The 21,218-nt window shown below is 42.4% G+C and overlaps 1 protein-coding gene across 2 annotated transcripts in view; it reads right to left on the minus strand.

Annotated features, from left to right (window-relative positions):
• The window catches only part of LOC109917230 (teneurin-2-like), a 766,679-nt gene that overhangs the window by 203,233 nt on the left and 542,228 nt on the right, over window positions 1-21,218 (minus strand). The window contains exons 5-6 of one of the 2 annotated variants that reach the window (XM_048603632.1): window positions 7,639-7,877; window positions 3,903-3,911 (exon numbers count right to left, since the gene is read on the minus strand). In XM_048603632.1, coding sequence (XP_048459589.1) covers window positions 3,903-3,911; window positions 7,639-7,877 — 248 coding nt within the window. The remainder of the gene's footprint in view (window positions 1-3,902; window positions 3,912-7,638; window positions 7,878-21,218) is intronic. The other variant, XM_048603631.1, reaches the window with a different exon arrangement.

The following is a 21,218-nucleotide window of genomic DNA, read 5'->3' on the forward strand; positions in this document are numbered from 1 at the left end:
CGGAGCTGACCATAACTTTCTCAAGACCTGGTCACTTGCAACTTATCAACTAGATTTATTTACAATGATATTTATTGTACGTCATACTGTTTGTCAGGACAAATTCTCAACTATTAATTCATAGGAATTTTCAAGCATGGTAACTTTTAGGGGTAAAAAATGTTGACAGGGAGTTGGCCCACTGTTTCAGGTGAAAATCAAAGCCTGGGATTCCCACTCAGCTGCAAGGAGTTGCGGGTGGGAGTGTAGGAGAGGGTTTATGGGAGTAAGTTTTTGGGACTGAGTGTGCAGGTGTGTGTGTGTGTTTGTGGTTTGCAAGACATGAGCTTCCTGGCAACAATCAGAACTTGTGCCACTCTTGGGAAATTGGGAAGCAACAGGCTTACATTTGGACAAACCTGAGGGCTAAGGACTGAAGCGAGGCAAGTCAGCTACCAGAAAAGTGATCTCTAAGGGCTGGGTTATCAAGGAATTGGTCTTTGAAAATGGCAGACATTACCCAATTTGAGGATTCGTACCCCTACTCCTAGCTCCTGCACCTTTTGCTAGTACAAGAGAGCAATGTGGTCCCACACTCTGCCTTCTTGAATTGGGTGGCTTCATTGCAGGTTTGGGCATCTCTTCCACACACCCACACCCCCACCTGCCTACCCCTGAAATTGTGAAGTTACACCAGCTTCTCAAGGAGTTGTGTTTCATGGCCCCTCAGAAATATTGTGAACCACAGTTTGGATTTGGCAACTTTCCAGGGCGTAACTTTAAAAGATCTTACCGATGGCCTCCATGCCAATGTATGCTCCCCCACTCACCCCTAATGGCCCCTCATACCCTTCATGCTGGCCATCCTTAAAAAGTCCATTCTTCTCCAAATGCAAGTAAATTCTGTCCCTAAGAATCTTCTCCAATAATTTCTCTACCTCTGATGTGAGGCTCCCCAGCCTACACTTTCCCGCATATCCCTGTTTCCCTTCAAGAACAAAGGAGCAACATTGGCTATTCTCCAGTGTTTTGCAACCTTGTCCGTGGCTAAAGAGTTTACAAAGATCTCTGTCAAGGTCTCAGCAATCTCCTCCCTTGCCTCCTTCAGTATGCTGGGATAGATCTCATCAGGCCCTGGGGTCTCATTGACTTTAATGTTTTTCAAGACATCCAACACCTCCATATTCTAAATATTGCCATGTCTTAGACTATCAACACACTCCCCTCTAAAGACTCATCCATGTCTATCTCTTTTGTGAATGCTAATGCAAAATATTAATTAAGGATTGCACCCACTTCCTATGCCTCCAAACATAAATTCCCTCCTCTGTCCATGAGTTAGCTACCCTTTCCCGAGTCACCCTCCTTCTAATATACATATAAAATGCCTTGGAATACTCCTTAATCCTTTTCCATGACTGTCTTAAAACATATGGAATTATGATCACTGATCCCAAAATGCTCTCCCACTGAAACTTCAATCACCTGGCTCAGCTTATTCCCCAATACAAGGTCTGATACCATCCCTTCCCTATTTGTACTACTTACATATTAGTTCAAGAATCCCTGCACCTTACAAATTGTGTCCCATCTATGTCCCTGGCACTAAGGTAATTCCAGTCAATATTGGTGAAATTAAAATCATCCACTACCACAACCCTGTTTGTTTTACATCTTTCCATGATATGTTTAAATATCTCTTTCTCTAATTCCTGCTTTTATGGGAAGCCTATAATATGAGCCCATCATAGTGATTGCACCTTTTCTTATTCCTAAATTTTACTTATATGGCCTCGCTCGATGAGCCCTCCAAGATGTCCTCTCTTTGTGCAGTTATGCTTCTCCTTTTTCAGGAATACAGTACAATTCCCCACTCCTTTTACATCCCCTCTATCATGCCTGAAACATCTAAACCTTGGAATGTAGAATTACCAGTCTTGCCCTTCTTTCAACCAAGTTTATGTCATGGCTACACAGTGCAGTCTCATATCTTAATCCAGGCTCTAAACTCATCTGCCTTATCTGTTATACTTCTTGCATTAAAGTAAATACACTTTGGACTGTTAGTCCCACTGTGTTCATTAACCTGGCCCTGCCTATTCTTCCTCCTAGACTTACTTGATTCAGCCTCTCTCTTCTCTTTAAACACTCCACATGCTGACCTACTGTTCTGGCTTCCACCCTCCTGCCACATTAGTTTAAACTCTCCTGAGGAGGACTAGAAAACCTCCCTTCAAGGGTATTGGTGTTCCTCCAGTTTTGGTGCAACCTGTAAATTAACATTTTAATGATGCTTTGACGCTCTGTTTGATTGTCACTTTCAAAGGGTGATAGGAATACCAGTTTTTTTTCTCAAAGGGTTATGAATGGGAGTTTCACCCAAGCCATTGTTACAATGAGGTGAATTGGTTCGGTACCTTGTGCGTACTGGTGAGTGAGTACAGGGGAGCATGAATCGACATATTAGAAATGATGGATCTTGGTGGCAGCATGGAAGAAGTGTGGGTATGAAATTACTTTGGAATTCTTCCTGAAAGGATGGCTCATGACTCCTCTGAGAATTGTCCCGAAGAAGCTTAGAGGTTCCCATCCCTGCAGTGCTGGTCAGGTTGAACGGTTGGTGTGCAGGGCCACTAACCACAACCTTATCCTGCACTGGAGAAAATTAGGGGCATTGGTAAAAGGAGCAGAGATACCAGAATTGGGTATTGTTCACCATTTTTAAATGGCTCTAGAATACCTTCCGAATTTGTGAAAATTTGTCCACTAAGTTGGCAGACTATTTAGCCCTGAAGCCCAATTACTGATGCAGAGGCAGGTGTGTTAGATGCATTTTCCTTGCGTGCACCACAGACACTGGGCTGGTTGATGCTTTGTTGTTGCCCTGTTGGAATTGGTCAAGAGACCACAGACAAATACTATATATAATACAAATATTTAACACCGTATGAAATGCATGGACTATGTTGTAATGAACAAGACATAGGTGATACCCCATTCTCCCTGTGCTGTGGCAAATTCTCAGTAATTTATTTCTTTATCACAGTTTTCTGCAAAACCTGTGAAAGGTAAAAAAAAAACTTTCTGTCTGTTTCAGAGTGGTTAGTACAAAGGCATTTTGTATTTGATAAAATTCCAAATATACGCATGTCTCGTTGAACCGAAAACTTCAAAAGAATACTTCATCTATAAACACAGTAAACAAGTAATAGTTATAAGTTGATGTCATCTCTGACGAATTGCCTGCGAACCAGTTTAGTGCTTAATTGTCTAAAAACTCAAATTTACAATGCAGCAATGTAACATGAGCACAGGAACTTGGGAAGGAGAAATGGCCATTCACACCATCCAATTCACTCTGTTAGCCACATCTGGTTTCAGCAGGTGATTTGATCATTTTTCATCTTTTGCAGCATGTACCGATATCTTTTCACTTTCAGCTGAATCAGTAATTGACCCAATTCCCTTTTGAATACTTCAACTAAGTCAGCATTTGCTACACTAGGTGCCAGCCTATTGCATAAATCAAAAACTCCAAGCGTGAAGACGTTATTTCTGAAATCTAGTTGAGACCTCTTCAGATTCCAATCATGTCCTCTGATTTTTATATGTTAATTTGACACATAATGCCTCTCTCAACATTGCCAATATCAGTTCCCTTTATCATTGCTTCAGGAATTTAAATTTGCCCTGTTCTTTAATCCTTCAGAGTTGTTGATTTATGAAATAAACTGTTACCAGCTGTGGGTTTCAGACATTTTATATGCAGAATAATGAATTGATGGGAGTGAGTTGTAGGCTGCAATCTGATAACAGCCTGCAATGATTTAGTCAGAGAATAATGGTTCCTTGGAAAAGATTCATCTGCAAGCTCCAAATTTTAAATGGAATGGTTTTGTAACTGGCATATTGAAATAGTTAACACCAGCCTACTCTGAAAATGTAAATGCTGGTTACTGAGGAGCATCTGCATGGATTAAAACTCTCATTAAAAAAAAATCTTTTAGTGTCAAACATGATTGGTGATGCAAGAATATTATAGCATTGCACATCATTGACTCTGCCTCTGTGTACAATGACAGCAGTCTTGCACGGACCTTTCAGTTGCTTTCAGCTCTTAAAGCTCTCACTGGTTCGAACAAGTTGAGCATATGTTTCCGTTTTAAGGCAAAAGGGCTGAGAAAACCGATACTTGTGTAACGTTAGGTTGTAAATGAAATTGGGAATTGTACATTCACTTTGTTTTCTTTGGAGGGGGGGTGGCTTGTGCAAAATCAAATCAATTCAACAATGTTCACCTTGGTCATGCTGTGTTATGAACACACTAGAACATGATGATGCTGTCAATTGCAGCAGCCTGCTGTTTTAGTGCTAATCCATGAGCCCCTTATTGTGGTTTTAGGGCAGACAGGAGGAATATAACAGATTCTTAAGTAATTTGCAATTTTGCTCACCAAAGAACATTTAATTTGATTTAAAGGCTGCATTTTATGTTAGCTCTGTCTTCCAGCTTCACTCAGAGACTTGAGTTTGAAGGCTCTCTATGATGCAAAGCAGTTCCTAATTTTGACTCTGTAGAAGCAGGCTTCTTGTTTGGCCATTGTTGAACACAATTTATGGGTATTGTTATGACGGGAATGGCCAAACCCCTCTGATAATTAAACTAAAGCACAAGCCCTGATCTGTTATGACAGGAGGAGGGGCTCCCCTCTAATAATTACCCCCTAAACACCCAGAGAAGCTTGTCTTTCCCCTCGTAGTCTATTAAAAGACGTTAAAAGAAAGAAAATCCCTGATCTCCACTTTACAAGTAACAAGAAACAATTTATTTTTTTAACCCATTAATTAACAAATTAACAAAATTACCAACAAACTGACAATTCCCTCCTAGGCTACTAACTACTTCCTAACTGGTCTAAGTGCTACCGGAATGCTGTTTAAATAAAGACAAGTCCCACTAATGTAAACCCAATTAATAAGAAGCAATAAACTATAACTTCATCCCTCCAAATTCGCACAGCCTGTATTTTGTCATCTCCAGTCTCTTCACAAACGCCTTTCTTCTGTTAATTCTGTTGGCAGGGATGTTTTATCTCTATCATTTCTTCAGTGAGGACTTTGAGCTAAAATACCATGGTAAATTTGATTAATTGGATGGGCTTTGTCTGAGAGCTGAATGGTGCAAACTCTGGCAGGTGGCAGTTGTCTCTCTCTTTCAGATGGCAGTTGGCTCTCTCCAATTTTCCAAGTGCCCTTGTCTTATCTACCCATAATGACATAGTCAAATTCTTATGCTTGGTTTCAGGTTGTCAACACCATCAGATTTAAATTCAATTGGCTTTCGGTTTCTAGGTGCTTTGTTGAAATTAATTGGCCAAATTCAAACTGTTGTCACAACATCAAAACAAGCATTTTCTGAAGAAGGGTCTAGACCCGAAATGTCAGCTTTCCTACTCCTCTGATGCTGCTTGGCCTGCTGTGTTCATCCAGCTCTACACCTTGTTATCTCTTTATCAAAACAAGTTTGCTGTCTTGCCTGCCACCTGTAAGGCATTTTTTGATACACTTGCTTCACTTTTTGAGGCTTCCTGTACTGGCAACTTCAGCTGCTGCTCACAGACATACATTTCTTCCCCCCTAAAAAAAAGTCTGAGTACAGACAAAGTACAAATCTCTTAAAGGAACCACACATTTTAGCTTCCTGCCTTCCACTTCACAATTACTCCACCCAACTTCAGAACACTATGTCCAGTAGTGTCCTTCCTCCCTATCTCAAGAACCAGGCATTTGTTAACTTTGGGGACATGAAAAGTTAAATAACTGAAGAAAAATACAATGAATAATGCTGCTTAATGCTGACTGCGGTAGTGTTGGAATCTGGTAGTAGTGATTTCTCACCAAGGTGGTATGTTATGTCGATTATGGGTGCCAACTTAGGTTTGATGTTTTCCTTGGAAGTTTTATCGTTCGACTTATCACCCCAAACCTCCTTCTCCCCCCTATTATTTTATCCACAATGAATGTTCAATGTAAATTGAAAAAAGCACACAATTTGCTGTAATTACTTTTTCCCTAGGATTCTGCTCATAACCCTGTGTCCAAGAGATTTACATATCCCTCTCAGAAATTCTAGGGCACTTGTGGAGGGTTGGCAACCTTGGGTTTGACTGAGAAAAGCTAACATTTAAATGCAGTCACTACATATGTCATTTTGCCACCTTTCTTGCCTAGGTCCTGATTTTACTTAATGCATTTCACACAGTGATATTGGAAGTTTCTGATATTTAAAGAGACTTATTTCTGCATAATAAAGATGGAATAACATTCCATGCAAATCACATGATGAGATTACCCCAGACAAAATTCAGTTATTGAATTTGTAGACAAGTACAGAAGCATTTACTGATCCTGCTTGGCAGAAATGTCACTCCTTTAAACAATAAATACTGGGAGTACAATATTAATAGCAATTTCATAATGATAGCTATTTACAAAACACTAGCTTGCTAATGCATATAGGAAACCAGAAAACCTCTCAATGAACTTGTTGTGAGCACAGATTAACGATTAATGTGAATGGCCAAAATTAATTCTTGGCAGAAATGGTCAACAATAATTCTTGCCTATCCCCTTCCTAACTCCCTACCTACACTCACCTTTACTGGCTCCATCCCCGCCTCTTCGACCTGTTTGTTTCCTCTCCACGTATCCTCTCCTCTATCCCTCTTCTATTCGCCTCCCACTCTCTCCCTATTTATTTCAAAACCCCCTTCCCCTCCCCCTTTTCTGATGAAGGGTCTAGGCCCGAAACGTCAGCCTCTCTGCTCCTATGATGCTGCTTGGCCTGCTGTGTTCATCCAGCCCTGCACCTTGTTGTCTCCAATAATTCTTGCTTTCCCTTATACAATGGAAATCAAGAGCTTTCAAAATTTGTCAAAATTCTAGGAATCAACAATCAGTCCTACTAAATAGTCTGAAGATTGAATTTATTCTATATGGTCAAATATTCTAAAATTAATTAACACAGTTATCAATATTAGCTTAAAAGCTCCAATCCAAATTTGAAAACAAAGTTCTTTTTACCTCCAATATCATCATTGTTCTTTAGCAGATAGAAGGAATAAAGTTGTCAATAGCTATGAATGTGCAAAAAGGTTGCTACTCAACGATTTCAGCTACCTGCACCAACCAGTTGAACTTTGATTCTCGGAAGCTAACTTATCTTGAAGAAAGTTTTGTTTTTATGTTCCCTTCACTGTTTTTCTGTGTCGGTCTCCTCCAGGTAACCCCATTTCACACACCACTACTTGGCTAAAAACCACAAGTCATCCGCTGCCAAGTAGCTGCTGCAGGGTTTCTACAACCACCTTTAGAAACTTCCAAAAAGAAGATTAGTTGATCTGCCTTCTGATTTTTCCTTTCCCTTTATGTAGAGTTCCTTGCCTTCAGCTTGGGACTCTTCCTTTAATTCCTTTCATGTACCCCTTCGCCCACCATACTCCCCCAGTCCCTAGCATCGCTACAGCCTGCCTGAGATAGAAACGTGAATTGAAATCAATGCTGTTAAAAAAATTCAAGCAGTAGGATTGGTTGCTAGTTCAGTGAAAAAAGAAACACATTGCAGATCTGGAGGAATAGTGTTAAATCTGAGATACGCACCAATGAAATATGCCAGGACTATAGCCAGTACTACTGAAGCAGCGATAGCACACAAGGCAGCACACTTCCAGCTACAGTACTTCGATGGCTTCTTAAGTTTGAAAGCATTTCGGGAGAAGGTGCTTCGCGGCAAAAGGCGTGGAGGTGGAGAGTAGACAGTACCAGAGGTTAAAGGATAGCCAGGCGTGGATGTACTGAACAGAGGTGTTGTCCCAGAAGAAGTCTTAAAAAGAAAGTGCCTGAAAGAGAGAAAGGAAAGAGGCTTACAATATCTACCCAAGTGCCTGAAAGTTCTTACGTATTTCTCGCCTGGCTAGTCAGAAGATGATACAAAATACATGCCATTCCATCTCCAAATTTTAAAAAATTACTTTTCCACTTGCTTTTGTTCTAAATTTTCAGTTCTGTTTCGAGTGTCATTCCTGTCCAATCAACATAATCCTTTGAGAAATAAACATTTGAACTTGAAAATCATAGTATAGTAATTTGGTATTTTTGCTCCACTGGCCAAAGTTAGCACATATACATTGTGTAACAAAATCAGAATGGTTGCAGTCACAAACAGATTCACATTTTACCCAATTTACAGAGAAAATTACCTTCTAACATAAAAGGAAATAACAGGAAACATTGCTGTAATGCCACTGGTGAACACTTCATTTTGATTTCTGCACCAGGAATGGTAATCTTTATTGCACACTGTTGGGCAAGAGTCCAAAGACAGCAGGATTCATTGGGCAGAGAGTTGCATGTAGCATCTTGCTCAGAACTTGTAATGGCACGCAGTTGTTTTCTAGATATTTACATAGCCAGCTGAAGCAAAAAAAGGCTGCTACTGGTGCCAACTAATCTCACACCTGTAAACTGGAGCTGATAGACATTGATAATTTTTTGTTGGGTAAGGCATAACCAAGATGGGTCAATGGAGTTAAGACACACAATAACCATAATCTAATTGAGTGGCAGGGCAGCCTAGAGGGCTGAATGGTGGATTGTTTCTTTCTTTGCCCTGATCCGTAGTTCGATAGAGCACTTGTGGATTGGACGGCAGGACTTTAGAATTTGAGGTTGGTAAAATGATAGCGGGGAAGAGTGTGTGGTCCCTTTAAAAGATGACGTGCTTTTTCTAGGCTTGGAGAGAGAAAGAAAGGTCTGTGGGCAGCTTGTGAGTTTGCAGGTGCACCGAGCATCTGAACTGTAACATTGTCGTAGCAGGCAAAGCAGCATTTTTATCAAGACAACAAATTTGAACTATGCCAATTAATTTAAACTAGGCCCTTAGATACCAAAACCCAATTAAATTTAAATCTGATGGTTTTGACAACATAGGACCAATCCTATTGTAAGGAATTGATATGCCATCAAGGGTGTAAAAAGGCGAGGGCATTTGGAAAATTGGCTGAGAACCAACTGCCATCTGAAAAGAAATCGCTTTCAGCTCTTAGAAAAAGCATTGTCTAAATAAATGTACTGTGGCACTCTTAGCTAATGTTCCTGACACAAGGATTTAAAGGAGAAGAGGTGTTCCTGACAGAAGATCAAAGGAGAAGGCTGAGAACATTATGGAAAATGTACCCTGGCTGTAATTTCAAGAGACTAAGTTCTAATTTTTTTTATTATTATTTTGGTTTATATAAGTGGGACTTTTATTTATTGGAACAGCATACCATTAGAATTTTGTTTTATTCGGGAGCAGTTGGTAGTTGGAGGGGAATTGTTTGGTTTGTTAATAGTGCAGTTAATTTGTTCACTGTTAGAGTTAGATAAATAAATTGTTACTTTATGATCATACAGTGAGTGTCAGGAGTTTATTTTATTTAACTTCTCCTTTATAACAATTAGGGGTGAGAGACAGTTATACTACTTTTCACATTTCTCTTAACAGATTATAGGGTGACGTGCGCCTCTCTGGATGTTTCGGTTTTAGTTATCAGAGGGGGTGAGGGCGGACCTCTGCTTTATAACAGTCCTTAATGACAAATATTAATAAGATTTACCTGAAGGAAGAAGATAGCTCAATAACATAATCTCAGTCTGGCATCCAGAGGATCAGCAAATCCTTTTATGCCATACTGTATGACATGAAGCCCGCAGATAATGTGGCCTCCCAGTCATTCCTGTCCTTTATCATAGAGGTTTTAGATGACAACCCACGGGAGAGGCTGGACCAGTTGTAATCTCTTGTTTAGCTGACCAAGGCCCTTGAGTCCTTAGAAAAGAATAAAACTTCCCAAAGCTATGGCTTACTGGCCGAGTTGTACTCAGCTCTGTGGGACTTGATTGGCCAGGACCTGCTGGAGGTGTATAGTATTATGTTTCTACAGGTAGCATGTGCAAATCCATGAGTAAAGGTATAATCACTCTCATCTATAAGCGGAAGGGGGAGAAGGAGGAAATTAGAAATTGGCGACCACTTTCACTGATAAATATGGATTACAAAATCTTGTCTAAGGTTATCGCCATCCGGATCTGGACTGCTCTGTGATCAGTGATTCACCCTGACCAAACCTGTGCTGTACCAGGCAGGACAATCTCTGACAGCCTTGTGCTCCTCAGGGATACGATCGACTACACGCAGGACAGGGTGCTGGATGGATGCCTTATCAGCGTGAACCAGGAGAAGACCTTCGACAGGACATCACACGTGTACATGTGGGACGTGCTCTCCAAAGCGGGCCTTGGGGAAAGAATCTGCAATTGGATCCGACACCAACATTGTTAGTGTAGTCTCAATCAATGGGTGGCTTCCTGATCAGATCCGGAGTCAGGCAGGGCTGCCCACTCTCTCCTGCCTTGTTTTAATGTTGTATTGAGATTTTTGCAGAGACCGTCATGAGGAATGCAAGCCTGAGAAGGATGACTATTCCAGGCAGCAGAGGCCTGCAGGTCAAAACCTCCCTGTACATGGATGATGCCACTGTTTTCTGTATGGATCATGCCCAGACTCATGATCATCTGTGACCAGTTTGAACTGGCCGCAGGAGTCAAGGTAAATTGAGGCAAGAGCAAGGCTATGTTCTTTGGGAACTGGGCCGATTGATCCTCTGTCAGGACACATTACCTGAAGGTGCTGGGAATATGGTTCGGAGGGGCTGGGGTGTCTGCAAAAACTTGGGAGGAGCGCATTGCCAAGGTGATGCAGAAACTGGGCTTTTGGAAGCATTGCATCCACTCCACCGTGGGTAAAAACCTGGTCATTGGGTGTGAGGCACGCTCTCTGTTGTTGTGTGTGCCACAGATCTGGCCCATTCCCAGAACCTGTGCCGTTGCAGTCACCTGAGCCAATCTTCCACCTTACCTGGAGGTCTAAAATGGACCATGTCTGCAGGGGCACCACATACAAAGGTCTAGATAAGGGGGTGGAAGAATGTCCTCAACGCTGCCCTCATCTTGATGGCCACCTCTGTGTGTGGCTGCATATAGCTGTGCATAGAATCTCAGTATGTAAACACCAAACGTCACTACGCACTGGGGTTCCACTTGTCCCCATGTTGCAAAGGATGGGACTGGCCTCTACCTGTGAGATCCTTCATGTACGCCCGGACTCTCTGCGGCACTGCATGCTGCCCTTGAAACAGATGTGGGATGGTAGAGACTGTTGGACATCTCTTTCTGGAATGTGCCTTTGCAAAGGAAGTCTGCAGAGCGATGCAGTGGTTTTTGACGCGGTTCATCCCAAGCAGGTCCATGACATAAGACATTGCTCTACAGCCTGTTCCCCGGGACGTTTGCTGAGATAAATTTTGACTGGACCTGGAGGACCACTGACTCTGTGAAAGACGCTCTTTGGTCTGCCCGAAACCTGTTGGTCTTTCACAGCGAGGAGTTGACACCGCCAAGTGTTGCATACTGGCACATTCCAAGGACCAGGACAATATGTTGAGGGACGCACAAAAGCTTGGGGCAGCTGCTGCCAAGGTGCAGTGGGGAAAGACCACGGTCTGAGGTCTTTTTGCCGAAGTACAACGGGGCTCTGTTCAGTTATTGGACTCATCCATTGCCTCAAATATATGTAAATATCGTCTTGTATAAGAAAGAAATGTTTGTTTGTTGGATAGAGTCAAACTTCAATGTTTGTTTCTTCGTATGTTGCTATACCGAACTGAACTGCTTTAGTGACAATGTAGATACCTAAAGATATTTTTATGAATAAAGAATATTTTGAAGTTGAAAAAATAACAATTTTGTAGATAAAAATTGCTCTTGTCTAGTTGGTTGACTGTCATTATTTTTTGAAATAGGTGGAGGATATTTGCTACTCAGTCGTTAACATTGAGAGCATGTTCTACAAATTCTGAAATTGGAGTTCAACCTATCACTAAACCATCATAATTTCCTCGCAAACCTCACAAGTAAAACATTCTACTTCCATTAATCACTCTGTAACATGACAAGGTCACATGTACCGAGAACATGTTTTCACATTAATTTTGTACATTGTGCCTTTGCGATGTGAGGCTCTTCTGAATATTTTGACTCTCCTTAAAATGATATCCCTTCAAGTTTAGTTGGCTGCTTGCATGAACATGGTGTTAACAAAACCTGGAAACTAATCATGATACTGACAGATTTTGTTTGTGTCAAACATTAGTTGTAGATTTTCTGCCATTATATACACACAAGATGCTAAGGAATTCTAGAACAAGTTGATATCCAGATTAATTGACCTACACTGTGGCCAGCTCATTAGCCTGTAATATTGATTGGCCATCTATCCAGTCACAAAGCAGACATTCTCAGTATCATGCATAGTGCAAGAAATAACGAAAATGCTTTGTAATCTATCAAGTCCATTTGATTCACAGCTTCTGCATAGCTTCACCCAACATAGGCTCCATCCCATTCATATAATCTCAAAGCAATGTTCAACAAAATTTGGTATGGTTGTCAAGGAATCATTGAACAGCAAGCCATCATCAGCTCTCCTCTGATCAATGCTAGTTAATTGTTTTCCACAGGTGACTTTTCCTTGGTACAGAATAAATGATCAGTTCTTTTCCATGGATTTTAAATATGTAAATATATTAAATAAAGGTGGCACGGCGGCTCAGTGGTTAGCACTGCTGCCTCACAGTGCCAGGGACCTGGATTTGATTCCAGCCTCGGTAAACTGTCTGTGTGGAGTTTGTACATTCTCCCGTGTCTGTGTGGGTTTCCTCCGGGTGCTCCGGTTTCCTCCCATAGTCCAAAGATGTGCAGGGTAGGTGGATTGGCCATGCTAAATTGCCCATAGTGCCCAGGTGGGTTAGACATGGGAAATCATGGGTAGGATAATGGGTCTGGGTGGGGTGCACTTCAGAGGGGTGGTGTGGACTTGTTGGGCCGAATGGCCTGTTTCCACACTGTAGGAATTCTATGATAAAATATATATCTGACAATCAATCCCATTCATTGCCCAATATTTATTTAGCTTTCCTTTGTGATCAGGACAATGATGATGGCATTTGCTGAAGAAAGAACTTCCATTCCACAGTTTGGCTTGAAACAAGTTAATAACTATTTTCACGCTTGCTGTCAAGCTTAAAACAAGGTTATATTTCTGCACTTTTAAAAGCTGGATCATGTTTCCCTCAATGTTTTACTGCTTGACATTGAATAGTATCGGATTACTCAGACTTAGAATCTTAGTTGTAGGAGCCAGCCAAGTTATTTGTTACTTCTCAAATTTTACAAATTGTTATGCTTCTCAAATCTGTGCTTTTCGAAAGTAAAAGGGGAGAAACAGATAACTGTTGGAGACACATATGTTGGTAATGTTGCGTGATTTCACTTGGCGCTCTCTGTTATATTAAGTCATTTCTGATGCATCAGCATGGGCCCTGGTGGTTTTTTTGAGAGAATTGCAATACTTAAGGGCAGCCTACACCTCCTAAGAATAGGTTGTGGACATCATTTGGGGGCTCACAGTTGCTCATACATGAGGGAACAGATTGCAGTGGTTTGCTAGTGCAGCGATTATCACATTCATGAGAACTCTTGTGGTGCAGTTGTAGCCTCCTGTGAGCCCAAGTTCAAGTCCCACCTGCTCCAGAGAGGTGTCATAGCATCCCTGAACAGGTTGGCTTGGAGAGAAAAATAAAACCTTCACCCTCAAAACCTCTGCAGAGAGATGGGTACTGTGGGAGTGCATTATATTCCCTTCCAACTTCATTTTAATTTAATGGCCTCCCTCTTTTTATGCTCTTCCCTTCCGTTATGTTACTCTTCCCACCCCCACCGCCCCCAACAGCCCCAACTGTGGGCAGTGTTTGTAATTCATGAATATCATCAGTGACACAAATGGCTTATTAACAAAAAAAGCATCCACCTTACATGGAAAAGCTCCAGGTTTAAAACTAGACAAAATCATTATCAACACTTTACAGGTTCTTGTGATGCAATGGTAGCGTCCCTAACCCGGGCCAGAAGGTTGAGGTTCAAGTCCCACGAGGTGTGTCATAACACGTTGATTAGAAATATTTTTTGTTTTACATATAGAAGCAGACCGAAAGATGCTTGTTGATTTGGAGATGCACGGTATGTAATTTGCATCTCAATCACTGCCAGAGTTGGAACACCCGCACACGTGGGAGAATGAACAGGAAGCTTTTCAAAGACTTTGACAGAATAAGTAGAAAGAAGGATTTGTAGATACCCTGTACCTTTGGCAGGGGAAGGGTGACGCTCTCCAGACAGCCTCAGGAAGTAGCCGGAAGAAGTAAAATTAGGGATTAATGTTAGGAACATTGACATAAGTGCTCATGTGCTTTGACACCCAGAAGTTGGGATTAAACAGGGGGGTCTCGCCTTCATATTTGCCAGCAGTGAGACTGGCTCAGGGATATTTCCAAAAGCTGCACTCTTAAATGGTTTAAAAAAAAGGGTCAAAACAGGTTGCTCCTTCAAAGGAGGATGCCCTTCAGGATGGCTATTTGGGGTCAACAGTGGATGGGGACTGCCTATCATGCCTATGGCCCTGTCTTTGGGACCTGGAGATTCAGAATCCAATGGTACACTGAACTGCCAGGGGGAGATTACTTCGATGGAGCAGGTAGCCTCCCTACGTGGCAGGGAAGGGCATGCTCCTCAGTTGCCAGCAAAAATCTGGCAGCCATTTAATTGCGTTCTTAAACGTAGTATTAGTTCCATGGGGAGGCAATCTGAGACTTTGCTCACTGGTGATATTTCCCCCAGTGGGGGAAGTTATGTCAGGAAGCCATCCTGAAGCATTTCACCTATTTTCCCAGCCTTCCATCCTAACTTGGGGGCTAGGCAAATTCTCCCTGAGATTTAAGGATCTCTACCTTCTCGCACCATTCACTGTTTAATTTATTACATCACCATCACTCAACAGATAACAGATACCAAGAAGGGCCATTTATCAAAATCCACCCTAAGTTTCAAATGTACAAACAAAGTTGTGGGTGTAAGGCTTGTAATAGTGTGAAGATGATGAGATAAGGCACAATGAATTGGTTCAATTAGTACCTCTCAGTCATACCGTTCCAGGTTCAAATCCCACTCCATGACGTAAAGCACAGAAGTTAAAGCTGACACTCCAGTGTAGTGTTGAAGAAGTAACAAACTGTTGTGAATGCTACCTTTTGGATGAGATGTTAAACTGACGAATCTGTCAGCTTGGGTGGAATGCAAAGCTTTCTGTTGCACAATTTTGAACAGGGGAGTTTGGGCCAATATTTATCGTCTGGTCATTATCACATTGCTGCATGTGGGAATATTCTGTAGACAAATTCGCTGCTGCATTCCTACATTACGAGTGATTACTCTTTATAAGTACTTCACTGACTGTAAAGTCCTATGCAGTCTATTGGTCATGAAAAGTACTAAGTACATGTAAGCCTTTCTTTCTTTTTAACTTATAAGCTGCAGACCGGGTACATATAGTTCACATTTCTTCCCTCAATACAACCCAAATGTTTTTCTGTTCTCATGTCAGCTACTTAAGAACAGGAAGTTTCCTACATAGAGGAAGAGGAGGAAGCCAAAATGGCAATGAGAAAGCATTGTCACTTCATCTTAATTTCACAGTCAACAACCCAGATACCACTGGGATAAGAAGGGAATTTCACATGAGATCTGGGCACATGTGCAGGAACTTGGTGCAGTAGGAAAGATAGCATAAGTACCAGTTCTTTGTGAGACAGGTATCACACTGGGTCTGCAGCAGAGTGTCAATATAACAAGTAATTAAGGTTCAAAGATAAACAGATGATGTTGTTAATTGATTAATTGATGTCAAGATATGTAAAAGGGGAACAGCTGAGGATGGAAAGGAGAACTATTTTATAATTATATTGTCAATAAACAAATAAACTTGAAGGGTGGAATATTGTAGGGCTATGAATGATATGGGCTAAGGTGAGAAATGTAGCAGAATTGGACACAAAGTCCAGTGAAATCTGTCTCAATGTCAAGAACAACTCATTCCACCTTTTGACTAAGTTCGGCACATTGAGCTGAGACTCTTGTTCGGCAGTGGAAAGTTGTCTATTAAGAGGGATTATTGCTTATTAACTGCAATTTCCTGTCCTACCTCCCATAGTGAGTAAACAAGACACTGAGAATTCTCAACATGGAGGTCAGAGCGGGTATCTGGTGACTTCAGCTTGCTGCTTACTGCAATCAACCTCCACATTGAACACCGGGCATAAACATGTCAGAGCATGCTCTGTGGGCACCAATGACGGACACGGCATCCGACATGTGCTAGCCTGTAAGAACCCTTGCAACACATCTCTGATCCACTTACATTGAAGTACTTCTGAACTTCAATGCTGTACCTAACAGCAGAACAGCAGCCATCAATGGACAGTTGCAGGAACGACACTGAGTTCTCAGGGACACATACCCAGTGCATGGACTGGACCAGGCTGCGTCTCCTGTTCACTTGCTTTCTGAGTTCGCATTTGTTCTGAGCCTACTTGGATGCTCACAGAAGCCCTGCCTCTCCTTTTTCCACCCTGCCTCTCTGCCAGGCTCACTATTTCACTGTATTACTGTGTCATTTATCAAGTCACAAAGCCAGGAAGCTTGTCATGGGTGTCAGCAGATCTCAGTCACGTGAAGGGAGATAGCCTTCAGTCAAGAGGTCCCAGCCAATAAGTCAAGGACACCCTCTGATACGTGGAATTCAACAGTTTTAAAATCTCCCCACCCCCCACCGGCTTCATCCCATGTCCAACCCTCCCTCTCATCCCTGCATCCTTGACCTGACACAACCTGTCCATCTTCTCTCCTACCTATCCACCCCTCCCACATCACTGGCCAATCCCCACCACTCCCTACCTGAATCCACCTATCACCATCCCACCTACTTTCCCCAGCTCCACTCCTCTTCTCTGTTTATTTCCCAGCTACCTTCTTCCTCCCAATTTCTGAAGAAGGGCCCTGACCCGAAACGTCAACTTTCTTGCTCCTCTGATGCTGCCTGGCCTGCTGTGTTCCTCCGGCTCCATACTGTGCTACCTATGGAGAAAGAATGGTGAGTGTGTCTGCACTGGAAATCCTGTCAGGAAACCTGTGCTCAGTATCAAGAAACCTGGAGCAGTTTAGCTCTGTCTTGCCAGATGGCCTTGTGCAGAACTGGAAGACAATTCTTTCCAACATGGTCAACTCTACAAACACAGCTTGGATCCTGCAGGATGAAGCAACATATGATGCTACAATGTCTGCTGCAGCACAAGTAGCTTTCACCAAATGTCTGAGTGTGTAAATAGACTGAACAGATAAATTGTGAAAAAGTAAGTTGGATGGGAATGTGGGGATGATTTGGTGGGGACTACAACACAGAAAGGAACATGACCTCTGGGGAGAGGTGAAGGGGGAACCTAGAATAATAGGTACAAACTCCAACTCACTCTTTCAATTTCATTGTGTAAAGATTTCCATCTCAATGCGATTTCCAATGAAATTAAAAATGGCTGCCAGAACACTCAGAGTGAGCAAAGCAAGTTTGCTTTTCTTCATCTGTGGGATTGAGCTCCTGTGGGTGATTTAAGGCCCTTCAATGCACTAAATAAGGTATTCAGATTCCAGATTAAATCCATCTGCAATCATAAAATTCCTCAGGTACCTTGTGCACTGACCAGCTGTGTTGATTACAAATCCTGGTCTCAAGCAATCTTGATCATGCCACAGATGATGACAAAGAAATGCTAGTAATCTTTAGTTTAATTGTGAAAACTGGGTGGCATGGACAAGTTGGGCTGAAGGGCCTGTTTCCATGCTGTAAATCTCTCTGACTCTAAATCTCTGTGACGCAGAAGTGATCACAGTCAACTTTTAAAGAGTCAATCATGATCCACAATTCCCAAATACAGTCCAAGGTCTAATAGGCTTCACAAGAGCTGGGAGCTGCTTTCTGCTAACATTGAACTATAAGTATTTCACTTATGCTCTTATATGCAGTGCTGCGTTTCTTGGGTGATGATGAGGGTGGAGGTGGGACAAAGTTTCACTAATTCTACCACACCTACAGCCTCCTATTCTATTTGTGTGATGTGGCTTGGCTACATACATCGGAAGAAGGTGGAATAGGTCAGACAATGCAGAGGCTACCTTAGTCCTCCGTGTCAGATGGCTCCATACTTCATTATATCAAGGACTACGCTCAACTCTCATTTCTATGTGCTGCCACTGCTGACTGTTCACATTATTAAGGGACTGTTTTGTTTCTTACATTCCCCACATAGGCTTATTGGAACTATCCCCAGCGGATCCTGCTACAGCAGGTGTTGTCAGCGCTACACAATGAAGGCACAGAGAAAATGAGGAAGAACAAAGGTGTCAGCAAGTAACATTCCCTCTAATTTTCCTTGTTGCTGTGTGGGCTTCCAAGGTCCATGTGCGGTTGCACCTTCCAGATTTGGAGAACAGTTGTCAGCATGCTGGTTGGCATGTGCAGAACTTCCCAGCAGCTTAGAGAGCAAGACCGCAAAGCCATAGACCAGCAAGAACCTCTGGCAGGTGCCAAACAGCCTCCATGTGAAGATCTCACAGGGAAGCTCCCCTCAGGAAGCAGAGAAGGTACAGGAGATCCAGAGTTTATCGTACTCCATGTCATTTCTTCTGTCATGGAACAAAAGAACTTGAGACCTAAGAGCAAGCATGGACATCCTGTCCCAGTGGCCAGCAACAAAGGCAGCAGTGCTTAATTTGTCATGGGACTGACTGCTTCCAAGCACACTGAGGTCCATCGTGTGGGATGTCTTAATCGTCAACTCACAAATGTATCAAGGCTGTGCAAGAATCCATCACTTTGTCTTGTTTCCTTGTGACAAGATCAGTGCTACAGCCCAGGCAGTGGCTTTGCCAACACTTCACCCACATGCAGGGCACTATAGACTGCACACACATTGTGTTGAGACCAACATATCATAGTGTTCATCACTGGATTGCTTCATCACTGGAAAAACATTCATTTCAGTCCATGTACAAGTCATCTGTGATCATTGGTGCCACATGTTAGAAGTCCGCTCCAGGTACCTTAGAAGTTGCCATAAGGTTTATATTCTCCAGAACTTTCATGTTCATGCTTCATTTAAGAACTGGATACCTTACAAGGATACAGCTGGGAGGCAAGGGCTGGCTGATGATTCCATCATGCATCTCCCTGACTGAGGCTGAGCATAGATACAATGCAGCCCATTCTTTCACCATCATGGAACAGATGATAGGCCTCCTCAAGATAAGGCTCCAATGCTTAGAATAGTCTGGGAGGGCTTTACACTTCAGTACAGTACAGTCTAGGAAGAGTGTGCCTCTTTATCCTTGCATGCTGTGCTCTGCAAAGCTGTAGAAGGCAAGAATCACATATAATGGAAGATGAAGAGCAGAGATGAGTCTTTCAAAGAGGACGATGTGTACCTTGAACAAGAGGAACAACACCTTCACCATGATTGAGTGATGCAGCATTGAGCTCAACAAGCCAGACAGGGATTAATTGATGCCTGCTACCAATAGATCTGAGTTGAGTGAAGTGATCGTTCATTGATTTGTTGCAACTCCAAAGATTCCCAGCCCTAAAAGCAAAAACAGCCTTTTTTTTGTTCTTTATTCAATTTTCCTGTTGTTTCATAAACGTTGATGTTAACAACTGTTTGAAAGAGTCACAACATCTGATGTTTCTACATTCAGCAATGACAATCTGTTAGGTCACGATGGATTAGCACTCCTTCAGGCCAGCTTCTAATATGGTAAAGAGCTAAGGAAGGGTCGCCTGTGTAGCTTCATTCTCATACTTGCAGCTAAAATGACAGTCAAACACACTGATGATCCAAAGTGCCAATATATTTACGCGTATGATATTCTATTTACAGTGAAGTGTATTCCATGCTACAATGAGTTGTCAAAATTTTTCTGTTTCTCTCCCACTACGTCTGGAATCCACTGCTTTCACGAATCGAGCCTGCCCTAGAGTGAACCCTGTTGGCCTTCAGGGTTTCTGCAGGTCACCTGGGGGCATTTTGGCTACAGGGTTGCAGAAATGCTGAGGGTATACTCCCCTGATGCAGGCTGACCCTCATGCTGAACTTCCACAAGGGTGGCGATTGTAGGCAGGGTGGAGATGGAGGGACTGGGTACCTCTGGAGTGTCCTGAGAGGAGATTTCTGGGGTACTATACACAGTTTCGCCTCTGTCTGGGTCCCTACTGGCATCATCCTGTCTTCTTGAGAAGAAAGAGCACCTGGAATGAGGTCAAGGTCCCTCAGTCTCTCTGTTGCCTTGTTGTTAATGCCAACCAGCAGTGGATACAATGATGGAATGCAGGTGTATATGTATTTCCACTGGCCATTTAGCACTCTGCTGGGCTCACCTAGTATCCATCCCATGGGAATCGTCTGGTAAAGGGCACTGCTTGAGGGTTACAAATTGGCATTGTTGTCATAGGATTCAGAACTGGTCTATGGGGAGGGTGAGGGTATGGATTGACACAAGGAGGAATGGAGAGTGGGTGGAACATGAGGGAGTATGACATGTGAAGTCTAGAGGACTGATGTTTAAGAAAACAACTAAGATTAAACCTTTTAAGCAACAGCACCAGTCAGCTCCTTTGGCAAATTCCATTCTGTGTCTGGGCACGACTCCAACCCACAATCACCACAACAGAATGAAAATCCTGTTTTTCAGACAATATTTTTTAACCAAAGGTGGATATGTGAGTTGGGAACTTTCCCCACTCCATCCCGGACCTGGGAGTGAAAATGCAGATCTTCTTGTCAGAAATATGCAATTTTTCAAACCCATTTTGTATGTCCTAGCCAGATCGTTATCCACTCCTTTGTCTGTCCAACTGTTCTTCTCTCTCTTTGGGCTCCATCCCCACCTATTGTTTACTCCTTACCACCTCTCCCCACCCTATCTTCTGCATATAAACCAACATTTTCCTGGCTACCATCAGTTCTGAGGAAGGTCACCAGTCCCGAAATGTGAACTCTTGATATTTCTTCACAAATGCTACCAGACCTGCTGAGCTTTTCCAGCAACTTCTGTTTTTGATTCTGATTTACAGTTCTTTCGGTTTTTATTTAGAATACATTGGTTGACTTGCAAAAATAGGATTGAGACCTGTTCCAATTCTT

This window comes from Rhincodon typus, chromosome 12 (genome assembly GCF_021869965.1).
Source record: "Rhincodon typus isolate 14 chromosome 12, sRhiTyp1.1, whole genome shotgun sequence".
NCBI classification, from domain to species: Eukaryota; Metazoa; Chordata; class Chondrichthyes; order Orectolobiformes; family Rhincodontidae; genus Rhincodon; species Rhincodon typus.